The 19,761-nt window shown below is 46.1% G+C and overlaps 2 protein-coding genes across 3 annotated transcripts in view; one reads left to right on the top strand and one right to left on the bottom strand.

Moving 5' to 3' along the window:
- The window catches only part of UBE2D1 (ubiquitin conjugating enzyme E2 D1), a 44,402-nt gene extending 38,610 nt beyond the window's left edge, over positions 1-5,792 (bottom strand). The window contains exon 1 of the mRNA XM_002718482.6: positions 5,583-5,792. Within this exon, the coding sequence (XP_002718528.1) occupies positions 5,583-5,606 (24 nt within the window). The 5' untranslated portion in view covers positions 5,607-5,792. The remainder of the gene's footprint in view (positions 1-5,582) is intronic.
- LOC138845360 (uncharacterized) lies at positions 1,148-17,396 on the top strand. 2 transcript variants are annotated; one of them, XR_016222190.1, is made up of 3 exons: positions 1,148-6,203; positions 7,945-8,176; positions 17,277-17,396. XR_016222190.1 is itself a non-coding variant. In XM_089314863.1 (2 exons), exons 1-2 carry the CDS (start codon positions 5,276-5,278, stop codon positions 6,608-6,610), a joined length of 936 nt encoding a protein of 311 aa, XP_089170989.1. In that variant the 5' UTR covers positions 1,148-5,275; the 3' UTR covers positions 6,611-6,922. The 2 variants fall into 2 exon arrangements, 1 of the variants encoding a protein (XP_089170989.1); XM_089314863.1 differs by lacking the exons at positions 7,945-8,176; positions 17,277-17,396 and adding an exon at positions 6,386-6,922 and having other exon boundaries at positions 1,148-5,986.
- Positions 17,397-19,761: the final 2,365 nt, after the last annotated feature.

The following is a 19,761-nucleotide window of genomic DNA, read 5'->3' as shown; positions in this document are numbered from 1 at the left end:
TGCTTTCCCAGGCTATTGACAAGGATCTGGATTGGAAGTGGAGCAGCCGGGACAGCAACTAGCATCCACGTAGGATGCTGGTGTCACAGAGGCTTTACCCTCTACACCACAATACCGGTCCCTAAAGCTGTATTTTAATCTAGGTTCATATGTAGCATTCTAAACTAATTAATTTTGGGGACAGAACTGTATATGAAGGAATGGTTATCTGCATTGCTATATTTATAAAACACAGCTCCCCCCCCCCCCAGTGGTCAAAAGGTAGACAAAAAGGCAACAAAGTTTATCACATCATATATGTTAGCAAGATGCTCACTACCTTAAATTCCTAACCAAATAAAAAAAAATAAATGGAAATCTACTAAGATGATAATGATGACTTTATTAGAATTTCCTTTTTTTCCCATTTGGGCTTTCAAGTAATCAGTATTATATTTGTAATTTAAAAAATGATTTCTCAAAAAATAAGTGTGCCAAAGATTGAAAAATAGTTCTGATGGACAAATACTTAGAAAATAATGCTAGAAAATAGTTGCACAACTGGAAAACTGCTCTTTTATTTCACATGTTTTTAGGTACCTATCCTCAGACTTTGTTCAAATTTTTTCCTTGTTACTGATTTAGGTGACTGTGATAACATCCTTCACTGTATCTAAAAATAGGGCATGGGTGTGTAAATTTATGAGCTGAAATGCAAAACTGGCACAGGATGTCTAAATTAGAGCATTAAATGACGTAGTATTCTCTAGTACAAAAATATATTTTAAGCATTTGTACATACAAGTGCTTTGTACATACACACAATTTTTATTTTTAATTTTATAATATATTTTTATTTATTTCAAAGGCAGAGAAAGAGAGAAATCTTCCATCCACTGCTTCATTTCTCAAATGCCTGCAACAGCCAGGGTTGGTGCAGGCTGAAGCCAGCAGCCCAGAACTCAATCTGGAACTCCTACATGAGTGGCAAGGACACAAACACTTGAGCCATTACCTGCTGCCTTCCAGGGTTTCCATTAACAGGAATCTGGAGTCAGAAGTGGAGCCAGGACTCAAACCCAGGCACTTCAATGTGGGATGCAGGCTTCCCAAGCAGCGTCTTAACCACTGTATACCAAATGCCTACCCACACATACATACATTTTTTTTTTTTTAGATTTATTTATTTATACGAAAGGCAAAGTTACAGAGAGGCAGACAGAGAGAGGTCTTCTTCCATCCGCTGGTTCACTCCCCAAATGGCCGCAACAGCCGGAGCTGATCCGAAGCCCAGAGCCAGGAGCTTCCTCCAGGTCTCCCACGTGGGTGTAAGGACCCAAGCATCTGGGCCATCTTATACTGCTTTCCCAGGCCATAGAAGAGAGCTGGATCAGAAGTGGAGCAGCCAATAGCCCAGCCTGTGCCCATATGGGATGCCAGCACTACAAGCGGCAGCTTTACCCACTACGCCGTAGCACCTGCGCCCATACAAACAATTTTAATTCAACCATCTTTTATCCTTCTCATAGTGAAAAAAGGTGAAACTGAGAATTTTCTAACATCCTCAAATATTCCAAATCATTCCTTTTTTAAAAATTTCTATTTATTTATTTGAAAGACATAGAAAGAGAGATGGAGATCTCCAATCCTATGGCTCATTCCCACAAAGGCCTGCAAGAGCCAGGGCTGGGCCAGACCAAACACAGGAGGCAGGAAATCAACCAGGGTCTCCAACACGGATAGCTGCCCAACCAGGTGAATCATCACTTCTGCCACCCACGGTGCACATCAGCAAGAAGCTGGAATCGGACGCAGAACCAGGACTCAAATTCAAGGATTCTGATTAGGGATATAAATGTCCCAAGAAGTGTCTTAAGGGCTACAACAAACATCTGCACTTCAAATTACTTAAGAGATTGACTTTACGCAGAGCAGGGCTCAGGTTCTTTTTGAATAAGGATAATAGGCTAGCATATCGTTAGTTTACAACCTTCTTCCCACCCTAGTCCACCTGATGGATTCAATACCACTCCAGTTACAGCAGGGGTACAAATGCCCCACAGGTGATCCTGATGCACTGCTCTAGCAGCTGTGCTGCTGGGGCCTACTGCTGTACCACTGCAGACTTCTCTGCGGTTCTACAGAGCTCGAACCAGCCCTGCTGGTTGAGGGACAGAGAAATTACAATCCAATGACCTGAAAGTTATGACAGTGTTACTTTAAAACATTTAAAAATAAAGGTAAAAAGTTAATACATACCTTCATTTGTTGGAACATGTAAGATTCAAATAAGATTTTGTATACTGATGTTATCAAAGAGAGCTCTGTTAACTGTTCCAATGGCAGATAGCATATCTGACCTGGAACTGGTTTCTGATCAACAAGATAAGTAAGGGAGGAAAGTGGAGAATCTGTCAAAATAACCACCCTCGAGGTCTGAGGGAAAAGCCTGAATGTGTGAGCTATGGAAGAGATCTGTGCAAGTCAGCTTTCTGATAACAGAAATGGGAAGCCAAAAACTGGCACACAGTGATGTGATGTCGTGTGATCACCAACTTTTTCTGTAAAATATCAATGGGGACAAGGAGGGGGACTGCACTGTGGCACAATGGGTTAAGCCGCTGCCTCCAACACCAGTGTGAGAGACCAGGCTGGTGTTTCAGACTCCTGGCTTTCAGTCAGGCCAGCCCAGTCAGTTGCAGCCATTCAGGGAATGAACCAGCAGATGGAAGATCTCTCTCCCTCTCTGTCTCTCCCTCTCTCTGTAACTCTGCCTTCCAAATACATCAATCTTTAAAAATTTTGGATATTCTGAAATCAATTTATGTAAGTGATATTTCTGTGCTAATAATTGTTAAAAACTAATAATAGGGGCTGGCACTGTGGCACTGCAGGTTAAAGCCCTGGCCTGCAACACCAATATCCCATACGGGTGCCAGTATGAGCCCCGGCAGCTCTACTTCTGATTCAGCTCCTTGCTAATGCACCTGAGATAGCAGCGGAGGATGGCCCAAGTCCTGGAGCCCCCGCACCCACATGGGAGACCAAGAAGAAGCTCCTGGCTCCTGCCTTCAGATTGGTTCAGCTCCAGCTGTTGTGGTCATTTGAGGAGTGAATCAGTGGATGGAAAACCTCTCTCTCTTTCTATCTCTACCTCTCCCTGTAACTCTTTCAAATAAATAAAATAAATCTAAAAAAAAAAAAAACCCACTAATAATAATCAGTAAGTACTTTACAAAGGTTGTGGGGGTGGTGGGGGTGGCATTGTGACATAGCAGGTAAAACCTCTACCTGCAACGCTGGCATCCCAAATGGGCACCAGTTCATGTCCCAGCTACTCCACTTCAGATGCAACTCTCTGCTAATGGCCTGGAAAAAGCAGTGGGAGATGGCCCAAGTGCTTGGGCCCCTGCCACGCATGTGGGAGACCCGAAAGAAGCTCCTGGTTCTTGGCTTCAGCCTGGCCCATCGCACTGCAGCCATCTGGGCAGTAAACCAGCAGATGGTTTCTTTTTCTTTCTCTCTCTCTCTCTCTCTCTCTCTCTCTCTGTGTGTGTGTGCGTGTGTGCGTGTGTGTGTGTGTGTGTAACTCTGACTTGCAAATGCTAAATCTTAAAAAAAAAATTGGTACATATGATGTACTATAGTTACAGTATCCATATTTTACGTGTCTACTTAGATGAATTCCACAGTATTTAAAAGCTATTGTAGGTGTAAAGTCTTGTGAAAAATTCTCACAAGTAGAAAAACAGGAAATAAAATTTGAAAACTTCCTTGAAACGTGTACTGTCTGATCCAAATGTGAACCAATATTACATCACCATTAGTAAGGATTCTAGGGATGGTAAAGACACTGGTGACTCAAAATGTATATTATTTATATTTTTAAAAATATGTAAACATTATCAAGTAGTAAGTACATTCTTTAAAAAATTTATTTATTTAGTCATTTATTTATTTGAAAGGGAGAGCATGAGCGAGTAGGATTGTGCATATGCTGGTTCACTTCCCACATGGCCACAATAGCCAGGACTAAGCACAGCTGAAGCCAGGGGTTAAGAACTTCATCCTGGTCTCCCACATGGATGGTAGGGCCCAAGCAAGAAGGCCATCATTCTCTACCTTCTCAAGTGCATTAGCAGGAAGGTGCATCAGAAACAAGGTAGCTGGAACCTGCTCCAGCACTCTAATACAGGATACCTGTGTCGCAAGCGGTGGCTTAACCTGCGCACCACAATTCTACATCTTATAGTGAGATAACTCTAAATTGCACAGTGATCCATGGATTTAGTATTTGAATCAAAAGGAAAAAAAATAATTGGCTGGATATAAAAGTTGCTGTCCTCTGTACCTGACGATACCACCAATGTTGAGTCAGAACACAATGTACAGACCTTCTCTTACTGCTCTAACACATACCATGGCATATAGACTCATGGTTAACAAAGTTGATAACATTTTTGGTATGCATCAATTTCTTCTAAAATCAATTATAAAACACACTGTCCATCGTTGGCTTAACTTGCTGAAAGCATGCCCTATTTAACAGACAAATTCTCAATGGTCCCAAAATGAACTGTAACCTCTAAAAGTTGGGTCAGTGAACAGACCAAATCAGCCAATGAGAAATACAAGCAAACAAAAAACAATGCCCCAGATCCAATTTCATAAGATGTTGACATCTGAAAGGTTGCAGGGAAGACTATGAGGACAATTCCTTACACAGACTTGCGATGAGTAACTATTTGGTCCATGAATACATAATATACCTTTCTTCCTCATTCTACACCCATATGTCAAAGCATCAAAACAATCTAATTTGTGGCAGTTTGTGTTGTGTCCTCAACTTTACATGGAAGTTTATCATGCGGAGGGGTATAAAAAAAAACCTGCTTGGCTTGATTCACTGTGAATCACAGCCAGGAGGTCATCTTGCTGTGGATCAGCAACTATGTTTTCACTACAGCTATGTGACCTGAAGTGGCAGCAGCAAAGGTACCAAAATAGAATGGGCAGGAGCCTTGTCCTGGCTTCTCAGCCCCAAATGGGCTCTTGCAGCCCATTCGGGCAACCGAGCAAAGAGCCAACCGCAGAGCACAGAAAGAACAAACCCGACAGCCCAGAGGAGAAAGGCTGTAGGCCCACCACACCTTCCCTGCCCTCCTGGGGAGCCCGCGGGAACAAGAACATAAAAGAGGGCAGGCTTGAGGGACAGCACGGAGAAAACACGGCATGACAGAGGCTAAAACCAGCCCTGGGAAGGGCAGAGAACCCAGCTGCGGCCGAGGAAGCACAGATGTGGGCAGGGTCTGGACACCGACGGAGAATCCCCACCCAGAGGCTGCGAGCGCAGCTCCGGCGAGGGCGCGCGGAGGGGCCCGAGTCCTACAGCACCTCCGGCCACCAGGGACCTGTCCCCCGCTCCCACCTCACCTGCCGGGTACCTGCTGGCCCGGTCGGCGCCTCCAGCCCTCTGCCCCCGCCCCGACCCACCCTCACACCCCGTGCTCTCCCTGCGCGTCTCTCGGGAGCCTCGGCCGGGTCAGAGAGGGCAGGGGGCCGAAGCCCGCCCAGTAGCCCCAGGCCCGGCCCCGGGCACTCACTTTCTGAATCCGCTTCAGCGCCATGGATCAGGGAGGGCAGAGGGGACACCGGCTGGCGGGGGACGGCTGTGGGGCTCGGGGGCGTGGGTGGTCGCGGGCTCGGCTCACGGGCTGCTCGGCTGGATCTGCCCGGTGCGTCCCCGGCTCGCCGCTGGCTGGCTCGCTCCGGGAGCCGGTGGCTGCTCCGAGTGCGCCCGAGCGCGAGTGTGCGGGCGGGGACGCCGGCGAGACTCTTTTGTTTCCGCTTTTGCTTCTGGGAAGGAGCGTGCGCCCTCCCCGCCGCGCCGCGCCCCGCCTGGCACACTGGGAAGTGTAGTTCCTGCGCGCGGCCCGGCCGCCGGGGCTGGACCGCGGGCACCCCGCGCCGCGCTCTGCCCGGCCGCCGAGCTCCAGCGCAGCCTGCGGTGAGCGCGCCTGCCCGGGGTCTGGAGGGCGTCTCCGCGGCTGGGTTTGGAGCGAGTTACTGCCGCTGCGGCTGCGAATCCGTCAAATGGGGACAAGGGCTCTTCCAACACACATCTAGGGATTTCCAAATCTGCAGTTAACCGTTCGATCCTGGTCCATCAGGTGCTAGGGCGGAGCGTTCCTTTTATCTCCAGAGATTTCACTGTCTTCTCTCAAGTACGAGTGGCCTATATTTCCCACCCTTCGCCTATGCACAGGTGTATGGTTAGCTGGGTCCCTCAGCGACCTCGTTAGTTATTTTAGAGGGAAAGGTGCCTGCTTTGTCCGGTGCAAAGCGTGTTCTTCCTCGTAAGGACCCCTTCTAACTCCAAGCTCCTTCCCTTCCCTTCCCTTGACAGCACCTGCCCCAAGGTCTACTCACGCTTCGCGCTCCCACCAACTCCCTGAAACTGCGCTCATCAACACTTGGCCTCTGCTTGCCGCCCGGGCAGAGTCGGGTTTCACCAACGTCGCGCTGGAGCTTCAAACGACTGAAGTCAACTGGCTCCTTGCTCTCCGCTCGCGTTTGGACGCTTGGATGGGCTAGCCGCACCTTCGCCTCCAGCGGCCACAGCACCGGTTGAGGCTTCTGTATCTTTCCCAGCTCCGGCATTGGAGCATCCTAGGGTTGCAAGTCTTGCCCTCGCACTGTCAGAGGTCGCCCCGGTGTGCTCTCTCTTGAACGGGGCAGGAGGGGGAGGCCAGCACAGCGTGGGCTGCAGAGCAGGCGCTTCGTCGATGGACCTTCTGACCGCTACCGACTGTGTTACTTTGGCCAAGCCTCTTAACTTGGAAGCCTCAGTTTCCTCATTTGTCAATAGAGATAATGATTTCTAGATGTACTGTTCAAAGAATCAGCTAGTGCATATGTAATGTGCCCGATGCAGCACCCGGTATGTTGCAAGTGCTCTGGATTTGTTATTTTCCTATTTGCAGTTCAAACTGTTACATTATAGGTTTCATCTTTTTTTTTTTTTTTTTTTTTTTTTTGGACAGGCAGAGTGGACAGTGAGAGAGAGAGAGAGAGAAAGGTCTTCCTTTGCCATTGGTTCACCCTCCAATGGCCGCTGCAGCCGGCGCACCGCGCCTATCCAAAGGCAGGAGCCAGGTGCTTCTCCTGGTCTCCCATGGGATGCAGGGGTGGGCCATCCTCCACTGCACTCCAGGGGCCACAGCAGAGAGCTGGCCTGGAAGAGGGGCTACCAGGACAGAATCCGGTGCCCCCACTGGGACTAGAACCCGGTGTGCCGGCGCCGCAAGGCGGAGGATTAGCCTAGTGAGCCGCAGCGTCGGCCTCATCTTCTATTTTCAAAAGCTGAGCATACCTTTCTTTCCTGTGAGATGGAGAAAGGATTGGGTGCCTATTGGGTCAGGATCCATGTTGGGGGAATTTGAAAAGAAAAATGGAAAATATTTCAAGTGCAGTGAACTTGTAAAAAAAAAAAAGAGGAAGAAGCATATTTTGAAAGATATAGCTGCAAGACACAAAACCAGGAAGTCCCAAACAATAGCTACCATAGCATCCCAAAGGCTTTCACAGAGCAAGGAACAAAAATCCAGTCAAGTTAAAAGGAAAGAGAAAATGTCCAAGGGTATGGGGTAGTCCAAGAAGGAGGCAGATAAGTTAGGGGACCTAAAACTTACCTTGGAAGTCACCTCCTCTCAAACTAAGACCAATGTGAGACCATGCCACTCTTCCTTTCCTCTGCACAATGGCTCACCCTCCTTTTCCCAGTTTTCTCTTAGCTTCCTTTCATACATAGCGTGTGCTTGCCACAGCCCTTGGTCTGCTTGCTGATGCTCTTCCTAGCAACTGCTCCTGTCGCTACATGGCCAAGCCTTTTTGTGCTTCTTACTCCCTCCTCCTTCTCCCACAAAGGTAGAATCTCACTGATGCAACTCACTGTTTTCATTCCAGTCTATAAACTGTCAGCTACTGAACAAACTATAGATTGACTACTCTTGGGTTAAGCAACCACTCATGGTCCAATCAGCTGTGGAAAGTTTGGAAAACTCTTGGGCCAATGGACTTCCTGAAAATACTAGCAAAGGCTTGTCATCTGCAGAGGTATAGCTGGGCTAGCTGGAAAAATGATTTCTGCACACCAGAAAGAGAGGCGCTACCTCCACGGTGCTCTTCCTTTTTTAAGGTAAGCGTGAGGCTGTCCTCATAAGTGGGAGACAAATAGGATGGTGTTGCGCACCAGCTGCTTTGGAGAGTTGCATTCCCATGCTGAAAGCATCTGGATATCATGTCAGAACTAAGGCGGAGCCAGCGTTGTGTTGTAACAGGTAAGGCCAACGTCTGCAACTCCAGCATCTCATATTGGCTGCCAGTTTGTGTCTCGGCTGCTCCTCCTGGGATCCAGCTCTCCACTTATGGCCTGGTAGAAGAAGTGGAAGATGAGCAAAGTGTTTGGGCCACTGCCACCCATGTAGGAGACTCAGATGGAGCTTCTGGCTCCTAGTTTTGGTCTGGCTCAGCCAGGGCTGTTGTGGCCACCTGGGGAGTGAACCAGCAGATTGAAGATCTCCCTCCCTCTCTCTCTCTCTCTTTCTCTGTGTGTGTGTGTGTGTGTGTGTGTCATTCTCTGACTCCCCTTTTCTCTCTGTAACTCTGCATTTCAAATAAATAAATAAATATTTAAGAAAAGAAGAAGAAATAAAGCTTTGTTTACCTGCTAGCCACTATGGGGAAGCACTAACTGCAGGTATCTCATTGCTAGGCAACGCAAAGAAAACTCCAGGGCTGTTCACTCCATAGGTAACAAAAAATACACACTCTAACAGGGGTTATGGACAGAGTGGTTTTGTTCAAAAGGCATAAGAGCATTAGGATAAATTGGTTTCTTTTTTTAATAGGATAAATAAGCTTCTCCTTATTTTAAGATACCTTCTATACTACTGAAAGATGCACTTATCATAACAATGGATTGCTAAATCTTTCTGTTGGTTTGTGTCTTGGAGGCCCAATGCCTCAATTACTGAAAAATGCCCTAAGTAATTTGCTCTTAAGCTCTTCCTTTTCACTTCTACCCCACATACTATAGTTAGTTAATATCATGCACGTGGCAGGCACGGCAGCTCAATAGGCTAATCCTCCGCCTTGCATTGCCGGCACACCGGGTTCTAGTCCTGGTCGGGGCGCCAGATTCTGTCCCGGTTGCCCCTCTTCCAGGCCAGCTCTCTGCTGTGGCCCGGGAGGGCAGTGGAGGATGGCCCAAGTGCTTGGGCCCTGCACCCCATGGGAGACCAGAAGTACCTGGCTCCTGCCTTCGGATCAGCGTGGTGCGCCGGCCGTGGTGGCCATTGGAGGGTGAACCAACGGCAAAGGAAGACCTTTCTCTCTGTCTCTCTCTCTCACTGTCCACTCTGCCTGTCAAAAAAAAAAAAAAATCATGTACGTTTGCATGTCCATTTGCTTTGCATGGAAGGACCTCTTAGGGGCTGGCGCTGTGGCATAGGGGGAAAAGCCAACGCCTATAGTGCCAGGATCCCATATGGGCGCCAGTTTGAGTGCAGGCTGCTCCACTTCCCATCCAGCTCTCTCTGCCTCTGCCTCTCTGTAACTCTGCCTTTCAAATAAACAAATAAATCTTTAAAAAAAAAAGACCTCCTACTATCTACTAGGCAAACTCCTATCCATCCTTCAAGACCCAATTTGTATATCTTCACTGAGATGGATTTATTAATATTTTTATTATTATTTGAATTCCAGAAACAAGATGTTCATACTTTAGGGATATCACTTATGTCGTTCATGTCTCATTATATCATTAAAACATGAATTCTAAAACATGGTAAATCTCTTGCTTTTTTTTTGTAAAGTAAAAATTACCTTAAATGAAATGCCCCCATCTAAGTGTACAATTTAATAAGTTTGGACAAATGAATACACCTGTGTGACAACACCACAATCAAGATATACAGCACTTCTATCACCACAGAAAATTCCCTTGTGACTACTTCCAGTCATTCTCCACCCCACCAGAAAACCACAGCTCTGCAATACATACTCTTTCATATTTTATTTATTTAGCTTAACACAATTTTTAAAAAAAGGTTTATTTATTTGAAAGGCAGAGTTTACAGAGAGAGAGTGAAGAGATGGAGAGGGAGATCTTCCATCTACTGGTTCACTCCCCACATCTCAGCCCAAAGCCAGGAGCTAGGAGCTTCCTCTGGGTCTCCCACATTAGTGCATGGTCCCAACAACTTGGGCCAACTTCTGCTGCTTTCCCAGGTGCATTAGCAGGGAGCTGGATCAGAAGTGGTGTATTAGGGCCAGCGCTGCATCCCATATGGGCACCAGTTTGAGTCCCAGCTGCTCCACTTCCGATCCAGCTCTCCGCTATGGCCTGGAAAAGCAGCCGAAGATGGCCCAAGTCCTTGGTCCTGCATCTGCTTGGGAGACCCAGAAGAAGCTCCTGGCTCCTGTCTTTGGATTTGTGCAGCTCCAGCCATTGCAGCCAATTGGAGAGTGAATCAGCAGATGGAAGACCTTTCTCTCTCTGCCTCTGCTTCTCTTTGTGTGTAACTCTGACTTTCAAATAAATAAAAAAAATCTTAAAAGAATTCTTTAAAAAAGGGGGGGAGCAGGGAATGGAGCATCTGGGACTCACACTGGCACCTGTAAGGGTTGTGGGCATCACAGGCAGCAGTTTTACCTGCTATATCACAATGCCAGCCCCTTAACACAATATATTTGGATTTGTATTTTTTTCTTCAAACATTTATTTATTTATTTGAAAGGCAGAGTTGCATAGAGAGAGGGAGGTAGAGAAAGAAGGATCTTACATCAACTAGTTCACTCCTCAACTGGCTACAATAGCTGGCACCTGGCCGTGCTGAAGCAGGAGCTTCCTCGTGGGTGCAGGAGCCCAAGCATTTGGCCATCTTCTGCTGTTTTCCTGGGCACATTAGCAGTGAGCTGGATCAGAAGTGGAGCAGCCAGTGTCATCAGCAGCTCAACCATTGTGCCACACTGCCAACCTCAATTTGGCCTCTTCTTCCACTCTTCCTGATCCCTGCAATGGGTTGTTTAGGAGTCTGATGTTTAATTTCCAAATACAGGGGTGGGCATTGTGACACAGCAGGTTAAGGCAATGCTTGGTCTGCCCACATTTCATATCAGAGTGTCAGTTTGAGTTCTGGCACCTCTACTTGGGATTCCAGCTGCTAATGAATTGAATATTTGTATTTTATTGTAATTCCTTGAATAGCTTTTTTCTTTTGCACTAACTGCTTTGCTTGATCAATCTAATAACCCTTTAAGAGTAGGTACAACAACCTATACAACAATCTAACAACCCTATAAGATAGGTACAAATTTCATTCTCTTAAAAATAAGAAAAATGAGGTCCACAGAAATTTAGTTATTTGCCCAAGGTTTCACAAACAGAGGAGCTGGTATTGTAATCTAGGCAGTATGGTGAGGCCATTGTTTTGGTTTTCTAAAAAAAAAAAAAAATCTCATGCTTAACTAAAAGATAAAAGTACAGTCTAAGCTTTTTCCTAAATAATACCAAAGGAAACTGCCAACATGAATTCCATCACCCATGAACACATCAATGTGTGACTCCAATGAACAATAAGAGTTTCCTGGAGTTGGCATTGTGGCATTGTGGTAAAACCACTACCTGTGATGTCAGCATCCCATATAGGCACAGGTTCAGGTCCCAGCTGCTACTCTTCTGATCCAGTTCCCTGCTAATGCACCCGAGAAAACAGAGGAAGATGGCCCTAGTACTAGGGCTCTTGTACCCATGTAGAAGACCCCGATAAAGCTTCAGGCTTCTGATTTGGCCTGGCCCAGTCGTGGCCATTTGGGAAGTAAGCCAGAGGATGGAAGATATCTCTCTTTCTCTTTGTCTCTTATCCTCTCTTTCTGTAAATCTTTCAAATAAATAAATCTTAAGAATTTATATTTTGTAATATAATAGCATAACCTTAAAGATCAAGGAATTGATACTGATGTATTACTACTATCTAATCCTCTGATTCCAGTCAAAATGTGCTGATTGTCCCAAGATGTTCCTTATATCAAAAGGGTAAGATGGGGCTGGTTCTGTGGCATACTGGTTAAAGTTGCTGCCTGTAATGCTGGCATTCCATATGGGAGCCAGTTCTGGTCCTGGCTGCTCCAGCTCTCTGCTATGGCCTGGGAAAGCAGCAGAAGATGGCCCAAGTCTTTGGACCCCTGCACCCATGTGGGAGACCCAGAGGAAGCCCCCGGCTCCTGGCTTCTGAGCAGCACAGCTCCAGCCATTACAGTCAACTGGGGAGTGAACCAGCAGATGGAAGACCTCTCTCTGTGTGTCTCTCCTTCTCTCTATGTGGTTCTGATTTTCAAATAAATAAATATATATTTTTTTAAAAAACATAAGATTAGAATCTTGTGGTCCCTTTAGTTGTCATGTCTTTTAGCCTTCTTCAAACTGGAATCATTCTTCAGTCTTTTCTCGACTTTTCTGACTTTGACACTTGAAGATTATAGGCTTTGTAGAATGTTCATTAATTCAATATCCTGTCATGATTAGATCCAAATCCTACATTTTTGGCAGGAATGTTACAGAAGTGGTGCTGTATGCTTCTTAATCAATTTGAACTCTATCCATTACTAATGTTCATTTTGATCCATGGATTAAGACAGCATCTAGAGGCTTCTCCCAGAGAAGTTTAATTTTTTAAAAAAGATTTATTTATTTATTTGAAAGTCAGAGTTACACAGAGAGAGGAGAGGCGGGGGGGGGGGGGTCTTCCATCCGCTGGTTCACTCCCCAATTGGCCACAATGGAGGGGCCTGTGCTGATCCAAAGCCAGGAGCCAGGAGCTTCTTCTGGGTCTCCCACGTGGGTGCAGGGTCCCATGGACTTGGGTCTCAAACCAGCGCACATATGGGATACCGGTGCTTCAGGCCAGGGCATTAACCCATTGCACCACTGCGCTGGCCCCAGGTTATTCATTTCTATATCAATGTAAACTCATGTTTTCCTATTTTATTCAGTGGTTATATTCTATTGCCATCAGTATTTATTTTGATGCTTAAATTCTGTCACATTGGGTCAGTGGTCACCCCTTCAATATGACCTCTTTGTCCTTTTTTTTTTTTTGGACAGGCAGAGTGGACAGTGAGAGAGAGAGACAGAGAGAAAGGTCTTCCTTTGCCGTTGGTTCACCCTCCAATGGCCACCACGGCTGGTGCTTCTTGCTGATCCGAAGCCAGGAGCCAGGTGCTTATCCTGGTCTCCCATGGGGGTGCAGGGCCCAAGGACTTGGGCCATCCTCCACTGCACTCCCGGGCCATAGCAGAGGGCTGTCCTGGAAGAGGGGCAACCAGGGCAGAATCCAGCGCCCCAACCAGGACTAGAACCCAGTGTGCCGGCGCCGCAAGGTGGAGGATTAGCCTAGTGAGCCGCAGCGCCGGCCCTTCTTTGTCCTTTTGATTTATGCTCTCACTCTTTGTTACTTTCCTTAGAGTCTACACAAAAATTACTTCCAGCTCATCTACTTTGTCTACTTTGTCTCCCCCAACCTTGGAATAAGTCATTTCCTTCAAGCAATTCTAATTCCTTTCAATGGCAATATTATTTAGATACCAAAATCTGAACATCTGGTAGACTCACTGTTATTGGGTATAGCTGTTCCCAGACCCTGTCAGTGGACAATGCTTGAAAATACATGCGTGGGTATATATGCACATACAGATGTTTATGTTTATAGTTGTTCTTATAGCCATCTAGATATATTGAAAACTAGGGATTCACAGCAGTATCTCCAATCTGATTCCAACACCATGGGGTTGATTCTAGTTTTGTCCTTTCCGTGTTTTAAACTTTTTCTTAGCAATGAGAATATGTTTCCCATTATATTCAAAATATTTCCCTTTTGCCAGCACCACGGCTCACTAGGCTAATCTTCCACCTACGGCGCCGGCACCCCAGGTTCTAGTCCTGATCAGGGCGCCAGATTCTGTCCCTATTGCTCCTCTTCCAGTCCAGCTCTCTGCTGTGGTCCGGGAAGGCAGTGGGGGATGGCGAAAGTGCTTGGGCCCTGCATCCGCATGGGAGACTGGGAGGAAGCTCCTGGCTCCTGGCTTCGGATCCGCACAGCACACCAGCGGTAGCAGCCATTTGGGGAGTGAACCAATGGAAGGAAGACCTTTCTCTCTGTCTCTCTCACTAACTCTGCCTGTCAAAAAATATATATTTCCCTTTTTAGTGAATTCCTCTGATACAATTTTCCATCACCACTGTTCCTGTCCTCTGAACACATTCTCTGCTTATTCCACTTGGGTTCAACACTCTGCCTGGGGCTGCAGCAACCCACACCCCACATGAGTGGCTTTTTATTCCATCCTTGTTCCATCTCCTTGTTCTGGGCTTGTCTCACTTGTGACAACCCTCTTCATTAGTCAGGCCTGAAAATCTTGCTTCCAGTTACCCTTTCCCTGGCCAAGGTCCCATGGATGCTTTCCTTACCCTGTTTAGTTTCTGGGCCCCCATGTTGGATTGCTGTCCTATGTGGATACTGTGTTCTACTATCCTGGGCTCTGGTACCACACCAACTGCATTCCACCAAGATACCTTTCTCACTCCACTTGCTCCCTGAGACCCTGAGTATGGCTACTCCCATTACCCATCTTGGACTGACTTACCTGACACTGAGCCAACTTTTTACACAAATACCTTCTCACCCAGTTTTGCTTCTCACAACTCCCATTAGTCTGCCCCTGGTGTGTACACCCTCCTCACTCAGCTCAGGCTCCAGTTCCTCACGTTCAGCCACCTTTCTCCCACATGGATACCTCTCTACTCCACTTAGGCTGACAAGTCACCAGCCCTACCCTCCTACACTGATGCCCCCAGGCACATATACACACAAACACACACACACATGCACACACATATGCACAGGCACTCATGCATGCACACACATTCCAACAAGCACACATATACACATTCACACACACTGACACAAGCACACAGGCACGCACAATGATACCCCGTGCTATGTTACCCCATATTCAAATACCTTCCTAACTCCACTTGAACTCCAATAACCCAGGCTGGAAGGCCTTCCATGTGGATGCCCTCCTCACTCCATTTAGGCTCCTGCACCTTGCACCAGGCATTGTTACTTTGTAGACACTTTCTGTATTCATTTTCTATTGCTGTGTAATAAATTACCACAATCTTAGCTGTTAAAACAACACCTATTTATTATCTTATGGTTCCCCTAAGTCAGAAATCCAGGCATGTCATGGATGGGTTCTCTACACAAGGACTCACAAAGTAGTTAAGTTATTAGGAGGTAGGAGTTAAGGGGATTGCAATGGATTGACTACTATCAACCCAAAATTCGTATCTGCCCAGAACCTCAGAACATAACCTCATTTAGACATAGGGTCTTACATACGTAATTAGTTAAGGATCTCAAGACGAAATCATCCTGAATTCAGGGTGGATCCTAACTTCAATGTGTGTTTACAGGAGTAAGGACAGGAGGGTGGGCTGGGCATTTAGCCTAGTAGTTAAGACACTCATGTGCCACATCTGAGAGCTTCAGTTCAATTTCTAGCTCTGGCTCCTGATGCTAACTTTCTGTTAATTCAGATCTCAGGAGGTAGCAGTGATGGCGCAAGCGATTGAGTTCCTGCAGCCAATTTGGGAGACCCAAATTGTGTCCCCGGCTACTGGTTCTGGCCAGGGCCCAGCCTCAGTTGTTGTAGGCATTTGAGGAGTAAAACAGTGAGCGGGAGCTCTGTCTCTGTCTCTGTTTCTCTGCCTCTCAAGTAAAGAATTTTAAAATAACCATTTTTAAAAAAGATTTATTCATTTATTTGAAAGGCAGATTTACAGAAAGAGAGTAAGAGACAGAGAGAGAAATTTTCCATCCATTGGTTCACTCTTCAAATGGCCACAATAGCCAGGGCTGTGCCAGGCAGAAGCCAGGAGCCAGGAATTTCATTCGGTCTCACATGTGGGTGCAAGAATCGAAGCACTTGGAACATCTGCTGCTGCTTTTCTCAGGCCCTTCTCAGGGAGCTGGTTTGGAAGTAAAGCAGCTGGTACTCGAACCAGTGCTCATTTGGGGACCCAGCATCACAGGCAACAGCTTTACCTGCTACACCCTGGCATTTGCCCCCACATACTACCGTTTTGATCCTTTTTATTTCTTTGTGTAGACATGGGTTTTCAATTGGTGTCATTGCTTTCTTTGTCTTGAAGAACTGAAATCAAGGTGTTGGCTGGGCTTTATTCTCATGTGGAACTTGGGGTTTTTTTCTAAGCTCATTCAGGTGGTAGGCAGAATTCAATTCCTTATAATTATAGGACTAAGATCCCTGTTTTATTGCTGCTTGTCAGCCAGCTGTCACGCTTAGCTCTTGGAGAGACCTCCCTCCGATTGTAGCCATATGGCCTTCTCACAATCCAGCTGCGTATGTCTTCTAAGTTAGCAGGAGAACCTCTCTCTCCAACCTACTAAAACAGAATCTTATATAACAAAGCAATCAAAGAGTGATTATTGGATTGTATACACAGGTCAGATCAAGACTCCAGAAGAGGGGACATTGTGATTTGCAATGTGCCCCCAAAAGTCCATGTGCAAAAATCTTGATCCCCAAAGTCTAAAGTTAGTGGTTAATGGATGAATGAAAGGGAGAGGTCTGACCCAGTAACAGTGGGGATGTACCCTTGGAAGGTAGTTCTCTTAAGAGAAGTGGTTATGAAAGCCTGTTTCAGCCTAGCCTCTCTCCCTGATTCGTGGCCTGCCATGTGGTCCTTCTGCACACATTCTCCACCCATCACCTTCATTGGACATCAGACCAACTGGCCCCCTGATATTGGGCTGTGAATTTTCAAAACCGTGAGCCTGGATATGGGTATTTAGCGTAGTGGTTTAGTTGCTGCCACAGATGCCTGCATCCATCATTAGAGGATGGATTTAGTCCCAGCTATCTGGCTTTCACTCCAGCTTCCTGTAATGCACTCCTTGGGATGCAGTGAGTGATGGCTCAAGTGGTTGGATCCCTGCCACCCAAGTGTGAGACCCTGATAGAGCTTTGGATTCCTGGCTTCAGCCTGGTTCAGGCCTGGCTGTTGCAGGCATTTGGGAAGTGAACAAGCAAGTGTAAGTTCTCCATCCGTCTGTCTCTGTTTCTCTGACTTACAAATGAAATGAAAATAAATAATAAACAAATAATTTAACAACAGAATGGTGAGCCAAACAACTTTTCTTCCTTCATAGATAGCTGTTGCTGTGGATTTCTTCTGAGAGGATTCGTTCCTGAAAGGAGGAGCGTGGTGGGGGCAAGAGGCGCGGAGTCACCACACAGACCCCGGGAATCAAGTGAAAGCGGGCCAGAGGCGAGCAGCCTGCAGACTCATTTATTTCAGTTGGTACAATAGCTTATATAGCCAAGACAGCCAATCCGGTCAAGGGGCGGTTTATGCCCTAACCAATTACAGCCTGTTGCCAGGCAGGCTTCGTTGCCAGGTGGATTTCAAAGCCATTCCTGAGTAACTGACGCTGGCTTGCCAGTGGCCATCTTGGCATGACCTTCTCATTCCACCACAGATAGCCTACATCAGATATTTAATTTTAGTAACAAAAAACTGACTAATCCAGGGATTAAATTGGAAAGCAAAAGAAAATTAATATATAGGCTAACTCCCACATTCTCTCTGAACTAGCCATTTTCTTCTTAGCTTATGGAGTTTGACTATAGGAACTTATAGTTTGATGGGAATCAAAATATCAACCTAGAATAAAATTTCAAGAAAATATTAACTAATCACCTACACAGGCTTAGTAGGAATTTATTACTAATTCTTTCTCTGATAAAGAGGGTAAACTTTTTTTTGAGGAAATTATGGTGGTGGTAGGTTTGGTAAAAGGTGACATTGCTTAAAGGGGAGATTAGATACAACTATACTCTCACAAGCAAAGAGCTAGAAAATCATAGTTTGACCTCTTCCCATGGGTACACCAAGAAATGCCTTTCCATTCTTAGTTGAGCCTTTGCCTCACAGATCAGAGGAGCATCGTAGAGCCATGGCTTCCAGCAGATGGCAGATCTCCGTCTGCCACTGTCTTTCTCTCTGTATTTCTGCCTTCTAAATAGGGTGAAAAAAACTAGACAAAATTTCTTAAAGTCCAAATTTCTGTACTCTAACACAGACTTGGAATCTGACTCTTCAAAAACCTCCTTTGTGGAGTGATTCCTTCCTTCCACCCCTCCCCACTCTCTGTCCCTGTGTGGAAGTTGGGGCAAGGTCTGTGACATTGTACAGCAACAACTCAACACAAGAAAGTATTCTGAAGAGTTGATGTTTAGCAGACATAGGGAGAGTGAAAAGTAAATGTTACCAGGTGATAGCTAAAGTACTTGGGTCCCTACTACCCACAAGAGAGACCCAGATTGAATTCTGGGGCTCCTGGCTTCAACACAGCCCAGTCCCAGGGGTTGCAGTTATTTGATGAGTGACCCAGTGGATCAAAGATCTCTATTCATTCTCTCTCTCTCCTTGTCAAATAAACTAAAAACAAATGTTGTTCACTTTGTTTTTTTTCAGGGTGGGTTTTTTTAAATTATTTATTTATTTGAAAGACAGAGTTACAGAGAGGCAGAGGCAGAGAGAGAGAGAGAGAGAGAGAGAGATCATCCATCTGCTGGTTCACTCCCCAGATGACCGCCACAGTCAGAGCTGCACTGATCTGAAGCCAGAAGCCAGAAGCCAGGAGCCAGGAGCCAGGAGCTTCTTCCGGGTCTCCCACATGGGTGCAGGGGCCCAAGGACTTGGGCCATCTTCCACTGCTTTCCCAGACCACAGCAGAGAGCTGGATTGGAAGAGGAGCAGCTGGGACTCAAACCTGCCTCCATATGGGATGCTGGCACTGCAGGTGGCAGCTTTACCTGCTATCCCACAGGGCCAGCCCCCAAATTATTTGCTTTAATTTAAAATGTCACCATCATGCAAAAGAGTTGGGTCTTATTGCTTCCTAGGGCAATGCCCTCTTCACCTAGCTAAGATTCCACCTTCACCCTAACATTGCTTCTCTTCGAGAACAGATTGCCTTGCCATCAAAAGTTTTCCCTCTAACTAACCAGACAGAACCAGTGAGGCCCAATATGGCTGCCTGAGCAGACTGTAGGAGATCTAAAACTTCATTCTAATTTAATTTCTGTACTACATAACACATCCATCAGTGCCATGACAGTTGACATTTGCCATGACAACCACCTGAAGAGACCATAAGAGGACAAAAAAGAGGGCAACTCCCTGCTTCCAACAATTACACCACTCCTCTTCAGAAAAACCATGAATATTCCTTCTACTTATTAGCATATTCTGCCCTCTAATTCTTGTTGCTCTATATCTATGACTCCTCAGTCCCCATAATTGAGAAGCTGATTTGTGAACAAGGCTCCCACTTGACTATTCTTTGGCCACTAAATAAAGCTTGCGCTGTTGAGACTCAGCATCAGTTTCACTTTTGGTTTCATGACACCAAAGAAAGGATCATACATTAGGGTCCTTCCCACATAATGGGAGCCTAGGAAGTGTGACACTATTTAGAATACAAGTACCACCCTAAACTGGTAATTCTAACTACAGTGTTTAGTCTTGAATTGATATTAGAATTAACTAAAGAGCTTTCAAAAAAAAAAATACCAGGGGCAGCATTGTGGCACAGCAGGTTAAGTCACTGCTTTTGAGACCAGCATCCC

The sequence above is a fragment of the Oryctolagus cuniculus genome, chromosome 15 (genome assembly GCF_051225735.1).
Source record: "Oryctolagus cuniculus isolate XC-2025 breed Fujian yellow rabbit chromosome 15, ASM5122573v1, whole genome shotgun sequence".
In the NCBI taxonomy this organism is placed as follows: Eukaryota; Metazoa; Chordata; class Mammalia; order Lagomorpha; family Leporidae; genus Oryctolagus; species Oryctolagus cuniculus.
This window is presented reverse-complemented; position numbering and strand designations above follow the sequence as displayed.